This window comes from Dipodomys merriami, unplaced genomic scaffold (assembly GCF_024711535.1).
Source record: "Dipodomys merriami isolate MVZ:Mamm:240054 unplaced genomic scaffold, mDipMer1.0.p SCAF_10, whole genome shotgun sequence".
Classification (NCBI taxonomy): Eukaryota; Metazoa; Chordata; class Mammalia; order Rodentia; family Heteromyidae; genus Dipodomys; species Dipodomys merriami.
In genome coordinates this window covers 35,418,264-35,433,227 of record NW_027202271.1, presented here as the reverse complement: position 1 = coordinate 35,433,227, position 14,964 = coordinate 35,418,264, and the positions used below count along the sequence as shown (strand labels likewise).

The 14,964-nt window shown below is 35.5% G+C and overlaps 1 protein-coding gene across 9 annotated transcripts in view; it reads right to left on the bottom strand.

Moving 5' to 3' along the window:
* The window catches only part of Nav3 (neuron navigator 3), a 660,839-nt gene that overhangs the window by 277,963 nt on the left and 367,912 nt on the right, over positions 1-14,964 (bottom strand). For 4 of the 9 annotated variants that reach the window (XM_069989089.1, XM_069989097.1, XM_069989151.1 and 1 more), the window contains exon 1: positions 11,089-11,347. The exons of the other annotated variants lie outside the window; for them this stretch is intronic. In XM_069989089.1, coding sequence (XP_069845190.1) covers positions 11,089-11,331 — 243 coding nt within the window. In that variant the 5' untranslated portion in view covers positions 11,332-11,347. Of the gene's footprint in view, positions 1-11,088; positions 11,348-14,964 lie in introns of those variants that run through there. 9 annotated transcript variants of the gene reach the window in all.

Genomic DNA, 14,964 nt, shown 5'->3' with positions numbered 1-14,964 from the left:
CTGTAAAGTTCATTTTCGACATAAAGACTTGTACATCTCATTGTTGCAATGGGTCCAACTGTATCCCTATTTAAACAATTTGTTTTTTCCCTTCCCCTCCACAAATTATAACAATATCAAATACAGTGAAATCAGGGCTATTTTTTAGGTCTAGTCACTTTGTAGGCCCTGTAGTCCTGGGCCACAATACTTCTAGTTATACTTCATACTGCTGGGATGAATGCAAGGTTACCCACTGTGATCCTCCTGATCTTTGCTTCACAAATAGCTAGAATTTTAGGTTTGAAGCACTAGCTCCTAGCCTAAATAGGAAATTGCAAGGAAGCATATACCAAGTATAGATTCTTTTATGAAAGAGTCATATTTGTGACAAGCATATTTTCCTTAATACCTACCACGTTAAGATAATCTATCATACTTGTTTGTGTATGTGTGTGATATTTGTACATGATGATTAGTAAACAAATAATTGTTGATCGACCAATAGACTAGATGAATGGTTAACAAAGGCAGGAAAAGTCACCGAGGACCCATCATTTAAACCTAGTAGTAGTAGCTGGAAGGATTTACAATTAAGGAAATAGCAGCCTTTTATAGAATACAATAGGTCTAGCAGGAATGTGAGGAAAAGAACTCCGTGAACATATTGTTGGAGAGGATGCTAGACCCTGTGTTCAGTGGAGGAAGGCAACACACAAGTGTGGATATGAGAAAGCCAGCCAAAGGAAGGAAGAAACAGCTATAAAAAGCAGATGGCTTGAAGAGAAAAGAAATGTGAAACGCCATCTACAAAAACTTATATGGATCAAAATAATAACATAAAAAGTTCTGGCAAAAATATCACTTCATAGAAATTCAAGAATCTGTCTAAAAAAGACACAGAAAGATTATATTAAATTGTGACCATTCAGGGACTATAAAGATACATCTATGATCTGTACTTTTAGATCCTTAAAAAGTGACTAATTTAACTTGTTCCAGGTTAAAGCTAAACAGTAGATATTCCAAAGAGAAATTAAAAAATAGAGTCCTAAACACACACACGCACACACACACACACACACACACACACACACACACACACACACACACACACACACACACACACACACAATCTGCCAAGTCCACTGAAGTCATTTAAAATTCATATTGCAGTTGAGGTGTCCTGTATATTGTCATTATATTAACCGTAGTCTGAAAGCACTATAATGAGTTACTTCTTTCAGTACTGCTGGTGAGAATTTTCAGTGATCTATTCACACATTCCCATTCTGTCCCCACTAATTTGCAGCTCATTGAAAGAAGTTACATGGTTTCTCCAGGTCAAGAATGAGCAAGCCCCTACACAAGCATGCAGCCACACACTTGGCAGCTTCTCTTAGGCCGCAAATGCCTCCTTTTGCTGTAACACCTCCCTTCCCCCAAATTCTCTAAATGTCACTTCTGCAATTTAAATTGCACCAGTGCCTTGGGCTTTCTGATTCCCATCTTTAATGGAGAGCATCCAGGAATAGCTGGAGTGCTAGTCACAGAGTCCTGAAGTAAGAAGATACAAGGGTTAGGATCAAGAGAGAGTTACTTAAGAATGGAAGTCTAGAACAGAAGAAATAAAATTCAATCAGCAAATTCTTGAGGTGGGCAACAGTCATAAGAGTCAGGAGACCCTTGGGAGATTTCTATGTATGTTTTGTGCATTTGGGTCTGATCCCTGGATGGGGGAATGGTACTGGAGCTGGAAAGCAGGGCTCAGGCCATTCTCCCTTAGTGGTTTTTGCTCACATTAGGTACACCACCTCTTGAGCTCCACCTCTACTTCTGTTTATTAACTTGTGAATTAGGGATAAGAAATTTCATAGACTTTCCTACCTGGCCTCGGTTTGAACTGTGATTCTTACACTTCAGCCTCCTGAGTAGTTAGGATTACAAGCATGAGCCTCTGGTACTCTGCTGACTTTGTAAAAGTTTAATTAATTGCAAGATTCTTCTGTAGTTTAAGAATTATGGTGGGGAGGAAATGGATGATAGGGGAAAAACATAGGAGAGGGTAACAATGCTCAATAGGAAATGGATTCATATCTTGCTTATGTAACTGTAACCCCTCTAACAAGTATCTTTACAATAAAAATATATATTAAAAATAATTACGGTCTTCTTTTCAATGTTTTACATTTAAACATATATTTCATACAAATCAGGAGGACTTAATGATAATCCAGAGCCAATTTATGTGTATTTTAGAACATGCTATATACTGAATTCTCACTAATGATATATCATATTGTTTCCCTTTATTTTGTGTAAACAGCTAAACAGTATTTCCTAGCCTTTCTTGCTATATTACTGAGTTCAAATCAATCAATGGAGTATAAGCAATGACTGTAATTGCTAATCCGCTCATGAAACTTTCCACCATTATTTTCTCTTTTACAAACTGAAAAGACCCTATTTCCTGGCTTACCATATGCATATACCAGTAAGATATTTCTGTAAAGAACCATTCAAAATAAATATGTTAACTGTGTAAGCCATAATTCTCTATTCTGACTACACATTTTTGCCATAATAGCACATAAGCAGCCACAGGCATTATATAAATCAACAGCATAGGTGGTTTCAAACTTTAAAAGCTGGTTGCCAAGACAAATGTATCCAGTAAATCAGTGTGTTAGCTGTTTGTGGCCATTAAAAGAACAAAAAATAAATTTCTACTTTGTTACGCCTCTGCAATTTATCTGCTATATAAGTTGACTTTTAGAAACTTTGTTCTCACACATTTCATTATGAAAAACTCTAAATCTCATTTTTAGAGTTTTACTAAAAATCCTTTATAATATCAAGATATGGTAAAATAATTTTTCTATTTATTTTTAATGGAGACTATATTATATTATGTTGCTTAGAAAATAGAAAAATCTGTACCATGTACACTCCTCTAGTGACTTTTGCTCCAGTCAAAGAAAAATTATTTGAACAAATCACTCCCATGACTTGAAAAGGGGAAGTCCTATCAAATAACCAATTAACAAACTCTCCCATTAGTATCAAATTTCACTACCAGGCTCCAGTGACTAGTAATCCAGAAAACAACACTACATAAGAAAAAAAAAAGCCACCTTGGGAGTTGGGAAAGAGCAAGGGTTCAAAATGAAATTTGTTAAAGATTAATTTGGTACTCTGGCTAGAATCCCTAATTTTGTCTTCTTATTACATGACTCAGTGTCCATGGAGAGTCAAGAACAGCATTGTTCTGACTGTTGTTCACACACTGCTGTGAAAGGAAAGACATAGAGGGAAACCAAACTGTAAGGACATAAAAAAAGAACTAGGCTTGAATTCCTGACTTGCTTCTTCACTGGCTCAAGTATACTAATAAAAAAGTGCGAGGAATTCTCAATAGTCCTAACAGCTACCTGCAAAGATGTTCATAAATTATTATTTGCAACTAAAGTATGTAAAGAAAATGTACTCACCCTAAACATTTAGTAACTTTTTGTGGTGATTAATTAATGAAGCCATCATCATCCTTACTATTGGATTTGCTTCAGTAAACACTCAGTCCCCTCATACTCTTCTCTTCTGTGTTTTGGGATTTTCTCCACTGTTCTGGGTTATCCCATTATTCATCTCAGCATTATCTTCCCATACAGAAGTAATTGTCATCTCTTTGGTACTTGATATCATCCTTTCTTCCAGTACATAAAACATCCAACCCCTTCACTGTGGCATTAACTGTCCATCTCCCAATGCCTTGTTACCCGCATCATGCTTACAGGCACTCTATGCGCTATGATTGGTGAATAATGTATAGTTATTGACAGATACATCAATCTATGTATATATGTATATGCATCTATATATATATTTATATATGCACATATATGTATACATATAGAGAGAAAATAAGGGTGTGAGAAAGACTGCTATATGTTATTGTATTTAAAATGTTCTTTTATCCCATATTTACATGGATAATTCAATTCCATTTTTCATGATAAAGCAGATATATTACTTTCCCCCATTCCTAGAGAATTAACCAGGGCCTTTTCTGTTCACTTAATTTACTTAATTTACTAATTCTTATATTAAATTGTTAGATACTTTCGTGTTTTCTATGTAGTAATAAATGCTGACTAACTTTGTACATTAGACACAAAGTTATTGTACATGCCTGCAATCTCTCAATCTTCACAAGTACATATTACTGTCTTCATTTTACAGATGAAGAATCTCAGGCTTAAGTGGTAATCCACTTGCAAAAGTCACTGTGCTTAAAAATACTAAAGCTCTGGTTAGGAAAGACCAAATTCTACTGAAAGAATAAAAATTATAGGTAAGAAAATTAACCCAAAAGAGTTATATTTTAACAAGTTATAAAGCTTCTAGGAAAATAGAAACTATAGAAAGGAAGGAATAGAGGGAAGAAGGGGACAGGGGAAAGGAGGGTTCAGAGGTTAATTCTAAATCTGAGTATCTTTGATTCCCTTTCCCCTCAGTATATTTCCCAATATCTCAAACTATTTTTAGTTTCATACCTGGAGAATGCTATTGGTATAGCTAGTATATTGAATCGTAGATGCTGTAAATATTCTACAGTGCTAAGAACAGCCTCTACTCCTATCCTCAAAATTTACCAGGGCATCATTAGTACCAAGTTTGAAAGATACTGGTTCAAAGGAGCTACAGTAACAAATGGAACAAAATGAAGGAGAAAGGGAGTAGATAACAAAAGTGTTATCCCCAGACATTTTTTGAGAAACTATTATTCTTAATTTTTTACAGATATGAAGATTTAACTTCAATCAGTTTGAATTTTTCATCCTTTTAGAATCTACCTGAGTTGTAATTTTAATTTGAGTTACTGTTATGATGCTCTTTTAATTATGCCAGCCAACTGATCATGGGAAATAGTTCAAAATTAGTAATGGAAAATTGTTGCTAATATATTAACATATAATGGTATAAAACAACCAGGTATTACTAGTATTTTCTCAAAATTAATGTTAAATCTACTAATTTTATGTTACCACAAAAAATAACTGAGTTCCTTTTTTAAAGAATGTCTGTTATGATATTGGAAAGAAAAATACTTAAGATGTTTAACAAAATGGCATCAAATATACAAACAATATGACACTTGCAGAAGAAATAGCTATATAATATTTTCACTAAATTTCATCATATGTAACTGACAGAAATTGTTAATAACTTTGGAGTTAAGATAGAAAACTTTAAAGAGGGGCTGGGAAGGTGGCTCAGTGGTAGAGCGCTTGCCTTGTATGCCTGAGGCCCTGAGTTCGATTCCTCAGCACCACATAAGCAAAAAAGAAAAAAGCCAGAAGTGGCACTGTGGCTCAAGTGGTAGAGCGCTAGCCTTGAGCTGAAGAGCTGAGGGACAGCGCCCAGGCCCAGAGTTCAGGCCCCATGACCGGATCCCCCCAAAAAAAGAAAACTTTAAAGACTTTGTAAGCACAAGCTAAAATAATAGAAAATGGTGTCAGACTGTCACACTCTACCAATAGTTACTCAAAGGAAATAGATTATTATGAATAATAAACCTTGAGTCCCTTCACCCAGAAGAGAATAAGTTTAAATGCAAGTATCATTGCAAAATTCTCATAATCACTGTTTCCACAAGGACAAAAGCAATTAAAGTTAACAGTAACAGTTATACTCTGAAAGCTGGACTAAGAACTATAAATGCAAAAGGAAAATCATGTTTCTTTAACTCAAATAAGTAAATGTGCAAGCACAGCAGAAATGGTAAGGAAGGCAGAATCACCTAGGGACATGCAAGCTGACCCATACAGCTGGAGGTCCAGCCAGCTCTGAAAATGTGACCATGTAAGCCAGCCAACAGGAGCGCTGACAGCCTCAGCAATCAGACAACCTCTCCAAAAGGAAACAGCTGGAGGCCAGAGCCAGTGACATACTCTATTGACATCTGCCATTATATTTCTATCCTGGGGTTACTTTTATTTATTGGTGTTACTCATAGGATTCAGTAGAATCCATATGTCAACATAATTATCTGCTCCTGATAATTCTAGGCAATGGCTTATTTATGATTTTGCTAGCAATGTAATTTTAAGACTAAAGCCCTACATGCTATATAGAAATCAATCTATCAGTAATCTTCCCTTTCTCCACAAACCCATCAGAAGTCTTTCCTGTGGCAATTTATTTTATTAGTTAAGAGGAACAAGTTCAGCAAATATACAACTTGACTGTGAATCTTCATTCTCTCACACTAGTCTATTGAATTAATGGCAAATAATTTACCTTCTCTAAACTTCTGTCTCTGCTTCTTTAAAAATTAGGACAATAATAATGCCTGTGCCTCAATCCTAAGGCAATCGCAAAGACTGAATGATATTTTCTATGAAATATTTCAGTACTTGGCATCTCCAAAACATTAACAATATTAGTGAAGTCAGATATGGTGGTGTATATCTATAATTCCTTATCTGAGAGACTGAGGCAGTAGGATCATGAGTTGATGGAAAGCTCAGGCTACAGAGTGGGGCTTTGTCTCATATAAAACCAAACAACAAGAACTGTAATTTCTCCTAAATATGGCAGAAATAATTTTATCTCCTTCTCAAATGAGAGCTTTCTTCACTGTTTACCTAATCAAGTTGTTTCTCACTTATAATCTGACAAATCTAATTTACAGGAATATTCTGCTTCCACTGTAATGGCTCACTTACTGGTCATTCTTCCACACCAGGTTTTCTCTAAAGAATTCTTTCTAGACTTTCTAGAGTCTTATCCCCCTCTCCAAAAGTCACCCTCCCAGTTCCATTCCAGAAACTTTACTTTTCTTTATGTCCCAGGGAAATAGGATTTCTCTCAGCCTTACAAACTTCCAAAAGAATCATACTCATAAATATTACAATTCATTACTATTCAATATTGTGTTTATCTAAATCAGAAACAACTGGTACCTTTTAGTATCTTTTTCTTTCAAAATATCAATTCTGGCCTTTCCAAGCTCTACTCTGGTGTCTCTTACAACTCGACACTAAGAAAATTAAATAAAAATGCATAATAGCATGGACAAAAATCCCGACCAAGTCTTTGATGAAAAAATTTTAGATGTCCCTGGCTGAATGTAATGATCCCTTTTCTTTTTGCCCTTACAACAATTTGTTCACATTTTTATTTGACTTTCGAAATGATTTTTACAGAGATTTGTAGGACAAGGTAGACCTAAGGACAAATATTTAACACCACTATGAAGAGAGGCTGCAAAATTAGAGAAACAAAAAAAAACTTCAAAGAGATCAACTACATTCAAATTCTGGATTTCAGTATTACTCAACCATTCCATCTTATTCTCATTACCTACTCTTTCTAAGCTGTGTTTTCTTTCTTGTAAGTATGAATAATAGTATCTTCTTAGAAATGTTATATGAATGAAATGAAAATTTTCCTATGGATAAAATAGATAATAAAAAATAATTGCCTTCTATATCATTATTATCAACAACAACATATCTTAAAGTTACACAGGTGAACCAAAAGGGAAGAGTGAGTAGATCCAGAGTAAAAAGAAGCTGGAAAGGAGAGTAGATACAAAACAGATCAAATTATGGTTTAAAAATAATTAATGTGGTAGGTGTGACCAAGAGACTTTCATGAACAGGACACCTAACCTTTATTATATTGTTTGTTGAATTGCAACCAACAGAATCCTCTCTCTTAAAACTTAATTTCCAGACTCTTATTTAAAGGTTTTTAAGGTAAAATGACACTATTACTAGTTTAGGCAAAAGTCCAGGAAAAAAATAAATACATATGTGGAAATTCAAGATAAGTAAGAAGTCAGAACATGAAACAGCTAAGTGAAACGTAAGACTTTGACATGTCACGGCATATTTTCCAACTGTATATGGTGTGAAATCCAGAACTCGTGTTATTTATTAAAGGCCAATGGAACTATTCTGTTTTAAGAACATTGGGCACCCAGGATGAGCTGAGACAGCAATTGTATGGAACTATGATAGAAGAAAGAGAGGCAATAAAAGTTGGAGACTAATATGCCTCAATAAAGTACTTAGAAGACATTAGAAACAAGTACAATTTGTGTGGGGGATGGGGGGGGGGTCAGTGATGGTTAAGAGCGATAGAATACTAGCTCTGAATCAACTGAAATAACTGGTATAAAGTGATCACCACAGGATAGGGATGTGGAAAGAGGATAAATCTAAAACTAGAACACAGAAGCGAGAGCTTCCAATATCAGCCAAGTGACATGATATAAATTGGCTAGGTAAGCCATCACATACTAGCCTAGAGCTCAAGATTGCATGAGTTGAACTATGGCATTGGCTCAAATGAAAATCCATGGCTAGGAAAAGGAAGCAGTGGACTGAAGACATATTTCAGAAATAGTCATTTGTTCTCTCAAACCAGATTGTAAAACTATTTTGTGCAATGAGTAGCTGTATATTCCACATAAATGTTCTTTTAATGACAGTCATTTATTGTGGGTACTATCCATGGTCTCTTTCTTCTTAGAAGTAGAACCCATAATTTTTAGCTAGGCATATGTCTGCCTAGAATAAACACTGCATTTTCCAGTCTCCACTATGACTAGGTAAAGTCTTGGAACTTTATGTGCACCAAGGAGATGTCAAAGAACTCTTAACTAGTTGGAGAACTCTTAACTAGACACTAGTGTCTAGTTAGTTGGGTAGACCTCAGTGGTCTATTCAACACTGAGAGGTGAGGTCACAAGTGCAGCATGGTGGGCAAAATGGAAAGGAGCCTGGTTTTCCAACAAGTTTCTGAAGGCACCTTATCAACAATGGACTGCTTTCCTCCAGAGTTCCTTACCCAGAGGAGAAATATTCTTATGTGTATACTACCATTACATTCACTTTTCTACTGTTTGCAGCAATCTAATTCCTCCTAATGTAACTATTTTTCTTAGCTTTTCAGGTTAAAAATACATAACTATCTTTTATTACCTTCAAGTTGGTGTACAAAGGGGTTACAACTCCATGTATCAATTCATAAATACAGTGCATCATCATCCATATCACTCTTTTCACCATTCTCTCCCTTCCCTCCCAACCTAATCCCCCTTTCCATGTTCCTACTTTCAGAGAATGTGCATTAAACACTTTTTGAACATTTAGAAATACTATGAATGCAAACTAGGTACTCTTTCCATTTCTTTGAGAAGGATTTTAATCTTGAAACTGTCATAGTAAAAACAAAATTCCTAAAAGCATACATACACATTTTCTTGCCATGGAGTTAAATGGGACACCAAATGTTTAATTGATATGATAACCAAGGCAATCAACTAAAAAAAAATCTATTGAAAACAGGGCTCAAAGTGGTTGAGTCTTAAACCAAGGCTATTTTGCAGAATTTGAATAACAGCTATATTCCATAAAGAAACTAACTATCTATGGCACTGTATCCTCGCAGAGTTAGCTGGTCAATTTTAATTAGTGCAGAAAAATAACTATTAGAATCCTTTGTTAATAATTTATACTTCCCTACTTTTGCTCTGAATTCTTTCATTGGATGTATAACCATAAGCCTATACATATTTTAATTATTCTTAAGACAATTCTCTGCACTTCAAACTTATCCGTTTCAAATTTCTTGTTTTAAAGATGAAGGACCCAAAGATATCAACTAATTTTAAATCTTTGTAACCATTAGCATTTTGTTCATTCATCAATTCATTCACCTTTTTATTCATTCATTCAGTTACTATTTAAACCTTATTGTGCCAGGAGGCCTTGTGGAGAGGGGGCTGGCCCTCTGTGTATTTTCATTTTAGTGGAAAGAGAAAATACTTATATAATGAAACACAAATAAAAATAAATGTTGTGGATACACACACAGAGTCACAAGAAAGGCAAGAGGATGGAATAGCTACTGAAGACTTTATGATGATGGCTGTAGTTGTATTGAAGTTTAAAAATCTGAACAGGTAAAGTAGAGGGAATGGACATTTTATTTTTTTCTCTTCATATATATTTTTATTGTAAAGATACTGTACAGAAGGGTCACAGTTACAGGATCAAGGTAATGAGTCAATTTCCTATGGAGCATTGTTACACTCTCCTCTATTTTTCTCCTTCCATCCCTTTCTTCTCCACCTCCCCAACTCCTTTCTTCCCTCCCACCCCCCAGCCAAAAATTGTTCATTTTCAACATGCTGTCTTGGACATTTTAGACACAAAGGGCAACTTAATTTTATTTTCAATGTTAGTTTCTCTATATGGCATTCTCCCTAATTATTTTTTAACTGACATTTGTGCAGGGAAATCAAATTAAATCACTGCCTAAGAAGTCAAAGGTGAGAATGGTAAACTTGATCTCACAACTAATGCTGCATTAAACAGTGATGCTCATTAAGATGGGACCCAGTGAAGGTCTTCAGCTGGCAGGGCCAACCCAGCACTCTACATCTGAAGAGAGCAACTATAAGATGGCTCAGAGCTGCTACTCACAGTTTAATGTACATTCAATGACTGCAAAACTATGTCAGTAATAAGTAAAGCAGCAGGTTTCAATTTACAAGTGAAAAACAAGCCAAATGTGCAATAACAATCTTATTTCATTATCCTACACATTGTAATAAAATAAGTAGCTGAGATGCAACTATTCAAACAAACTAGTTCAAATGCAAATGTTATTTAAAGTAAGTGTCAGTGTCACCTTTTTTATAAGTAAAACTTTCCCATGACATATATGTGTGTGTGTACATCTATATACACACACATATAAATATATGAAAATACGTTGTTTCTCACATTTCTAATTGTTAGTGGTTATTAGTGCCAGAGTTGTATCTAGAAATTTACTATATCAATAAGTAAGCAATTCACTAACAAATATACTAATTGCAATAGGTGCATAGTCAGAATGTTTTGTTAATTTTGCAATAATAAGCTAAAATACAGATATATACACTAAATATTCATTCCTTCACTTATTCTGCATATTTCCTTTCTTTGGTATTTTGTCTACTAGTCCCCATTTCCCAACATGCTTGTCTTCCAACTAAAAGGAAACCTGCATTTGACCTATGAAGTCTACAGGTGATCCTCAGCTACTAACCTGGCTGTCTTCTTTCTCCTTGTCCTTTTCTTGGAGGCTGTGTTGATCTCCAAACTCACAAGTGGACTGTAATGTGAGCTGACAAGACAGCATGGAGATCTGAGTTTCAGCAAGTTCCACAGGTCTCGAAGAATAGGATAGCAAAGGAGTTGTGCCAAGATTTGGTATCGGAAGAGCAGTGTGAAGAGGCTTGGGCTCAACAGCTGGGTGACTGAGTTTTGAGGCAACCCCAAGTACAGGCATGGCTTGTATAAAAGGATCTTTTCGCTGCCAAAGAAAATGCTCCTAACCTCAGTCTGGTAGACTCCAGCTTTACTATTTCCAGAACAAATATTTTAAACAAAAAATAGCAGCCATCCTGATTCTTTAAAAACTAATAATATAACTTTCAGGAAGAGGCAAAACTTCCCTTCATCTTGAGTTAAGTATCTTGCTTGCTAGCTAGATGGGAAATTCTCTCCCTCTCCCTCTCCCTCTCCCTCTCCCTCTCCCTCTCCCTCTCCCTCACCCTCTCCCTCTCCCTTACCCTCTCCTTCTTCCTCTCCCTCTCCCTCCCTGTCTCCCTCTCTATCTCCCCCCTTCCAGCCCCCACACCTTCACTCCCTTAGTGAGTGTCCATGTAATTCTAAATATTCCTTTGGGGAGCAAACTTCTCTGCAAGGCAAATGCAACAAAGCTCCATCCTGAAAATGAAAGAGCCCCTAGATTTGTCTTTTCTTCGTACTGCAGCAATCTGAGCCTGAGCTATGAGAGGCAAAAAAGAAAAAAAGAGAAAAACAAAAGGAAAAACCTTCAGTGAGCGCATCAAAGAATCCAAAAAACCCACAATAGTGGAAGCAGTGGAGGACAGTTCTTCCTGGCCAGAAATAACCAGCCTGCATTCTCTTTTTAAAGAAAATGTTACTTCCTCCCCCTCAAAAAAAAAAAAAAAAAAAAGAAGAAGAAGAAAGGAGAATAGACATGTTAATGGCCAAAACAAACAGCTGTTGGAAGAACTTTTAGCCCCGGAAACAATTTCAGCAATGAGCTGTTTGTCTAATTTCCAGCTATTTTTCACAACTGACAGCCAGGAGCTACGGTGTTCATTTTGTTTCATTCCATGAAATCTGGTTAAATTAATGCATTAGTCCAACTCACTAAAGCAGCTAAACCATTCAACAGACCATTCCTGCCTTGGTTACTGAATACAATAAGCATAGGGAATTAAGCAGTGAATGCACGTGATTTCAAAATTTAATAATGATCAGAATATTCACAGCTCATCTTTACATGAACATATGATGTAGAAGGTGTGGGCTAAGCATCTTCATGCATCATCACATGAATGACTGGAATGAGTTTGAAAGGAATAATTTTGAATCAGATACATGAGGCATGAGACCAAAGACACAAAGTTAGAAAGTAAAAGTGATTGTAATATTTTGAATTAAAAAAACTTTTAAAATAATTTATATTAAAACTGTTATTTAAGCTTATGTCCATTTGAAAATTCTAAACTTGTACGTTAAGCCCAAACATATTCTCCATGATAATGAATTGGTGTTGCTCAAACTTATAAAATTGCTTTATCATTATCCTATCATGATTAACCTCTGCTAGCAATGTCATGTTATATTTTTATGAAAATATCTGATGTACATACATAACCTGAATATTTTACATACATACATGAGGTATGGAGAAAAACTTCCCATCCTCTAGTAAAAATTATATTTAGGTAACAGTATTGAGATTTAGGGGGGTGGGGGGTAGGAGGGGAGGTCTGGTCGTGGGGCCTGAACTCTGGGCCTGGGCGCTGTCCCTCAGCTCTTCAGCTCAAGGCTAGCACTTTACCACTTGAGCCACAGCGCCACTTCTGGCTTTTTTTTTTTCTTTTTGCTTATGTGGTGCTGAGGAATTGAACCCAGGGCCTCAGGCATGCAAGGCAAGCGCTCTACCACTGAGCCACCTTCCCAGCCCCCAGTATTGAGGTTTTATTAACAATTTCCAATCTATTAGAAGGATTTTTTCATATTTCTCAGTTTCTACCAACTAATTCTTTAACATAAATACACTCCCACTTTCTCATTAATATAGAAAACTGTAAGAACAATTAAAATTCCCTTGAAAAATAAGTAGGTTCTTTAAATGGAAAATATCTCCCTGGTGGAAAGAAATGATATAGTCTTTGGCCTACTGTTTCTAGGTGCTTAAATTGCAATGAATTATTAGGTAAGAAGAAATAATTTATATATGAAAGAACCAATAACTAAATACATGTTCTTGCTGAAGAAGTATCCGTTGCAACAATGAGAAGTACAAGTTGTCATGTTGAAAACGAACTTTACAACTTTGGTGGGGGGGGGGAGGATTGAGTGGGGGAGGCGGGGGGGGGGGAGGTTGGGAAGGGATGGGAAGGGGAAACAAAGGAGGAGGCTACAATGCTTGGTAAGAAATGTACTCATTATCTTGCCCATGTAATTGTAACCCCTCTGTACAGTATTTTCACAATAAAAAAATAAATAAAAATTTTAAAAAAAGAAAAAATTTTGAATGCTATTTAAAATTCTTGGAGATTTTAAAAATTACCCTATAGAGCACCAGTGGTTCATGCCTATGATCCTAGTACTTAGGAGCTTGATATCTGAGGATCACGGTTCAAGCAAGTTGAGACAGGAAAGTATAAGAAGTAGACCTGATGCCGTGATAGGAGAGTTGCTACCTTTGCGCAACAAAGCTCAGGGACAGTACCCAGGTCTTGAGTTCAAGCCCAGGACTGCCAAAAAAAAAACCAAAAAACCCAACCCAGTGGGCTATAAAGATTGATATAAGAAATGAATGTAACATTTGAAGTAGTAGAAAAATGAAATGATCTCTCTTAGGACCTACTTTTGATATTACAAAATATTTAACAGATTGTTATTTCCAGAAACTAAGATATAGGGCTAGAAGTGACTAACATTCTTAAAATGGGTTTTAAGTTATCTGACAATTAGTTTTCTACTGCCAATAAGATGGGATAAGTAAAATAATAAGATGTAGAAAATTAGGTTCTAGGAAGACCATTAAGAATGTATGCAACTCTGGGAAAAGATCATCACCGCAAATAACATTGGTACCTTGGAAGATAATTTAGACCACCCAAGGATGCAGCTCATCCCAGAATTATTTTTAAAACAAGAAAAAATGCTGGCAACATTTTCATTAGAATTTCTAGAAGGAAATCTCTGAGTTTTACCTTTGAAATAGAAATGGGGTAACTATCACCTCCAAATGTATAAAATTTGTATGTCTAGATCCAGGTACTGCATTATTGTCATTGTGATTATGATTGTTGTTGTTTTAATATTTAATATTTGGACTCTCAATACTGAGTCCAAAGAATCTCTATAGCATACAATATAAGAGCTTTTATCCCCACCCAAGATTATAATTTTACACTATTTTCTCTCCCTTTACCTACAACCAAATCACCTCAAGTGTATGCCATCACATGAAGCTACACAATTTCTACATTACAGAACATAATTAATCTATTTATCAATTGCAAATGACATTATTGATAGTTTAGACATGTACATTGAAGTAGCGCACACTAATTCTTAGAATTATCAAAATAAAAAATGTTCCCATTCAATAAAAACGTATAGCCAATGTTATACTAAAGAGGGAATAAATAAATCACTCCTTCTACACTCACAGGACAAAACTGTTTATTCCCTCCACTTTTATTCAAAGTATTACTAGTATGCCTAACCACAGCAATATGAGAGGAAATAAAGGGATTCAAATAAGAAGTCAGATCATTTCTATTTACAGAAGATATTTTATAACCAAAAGACTGTACAAAGATTCCATCACCAAACTCTTAGAACTGATAGAAATTACATTTGACAC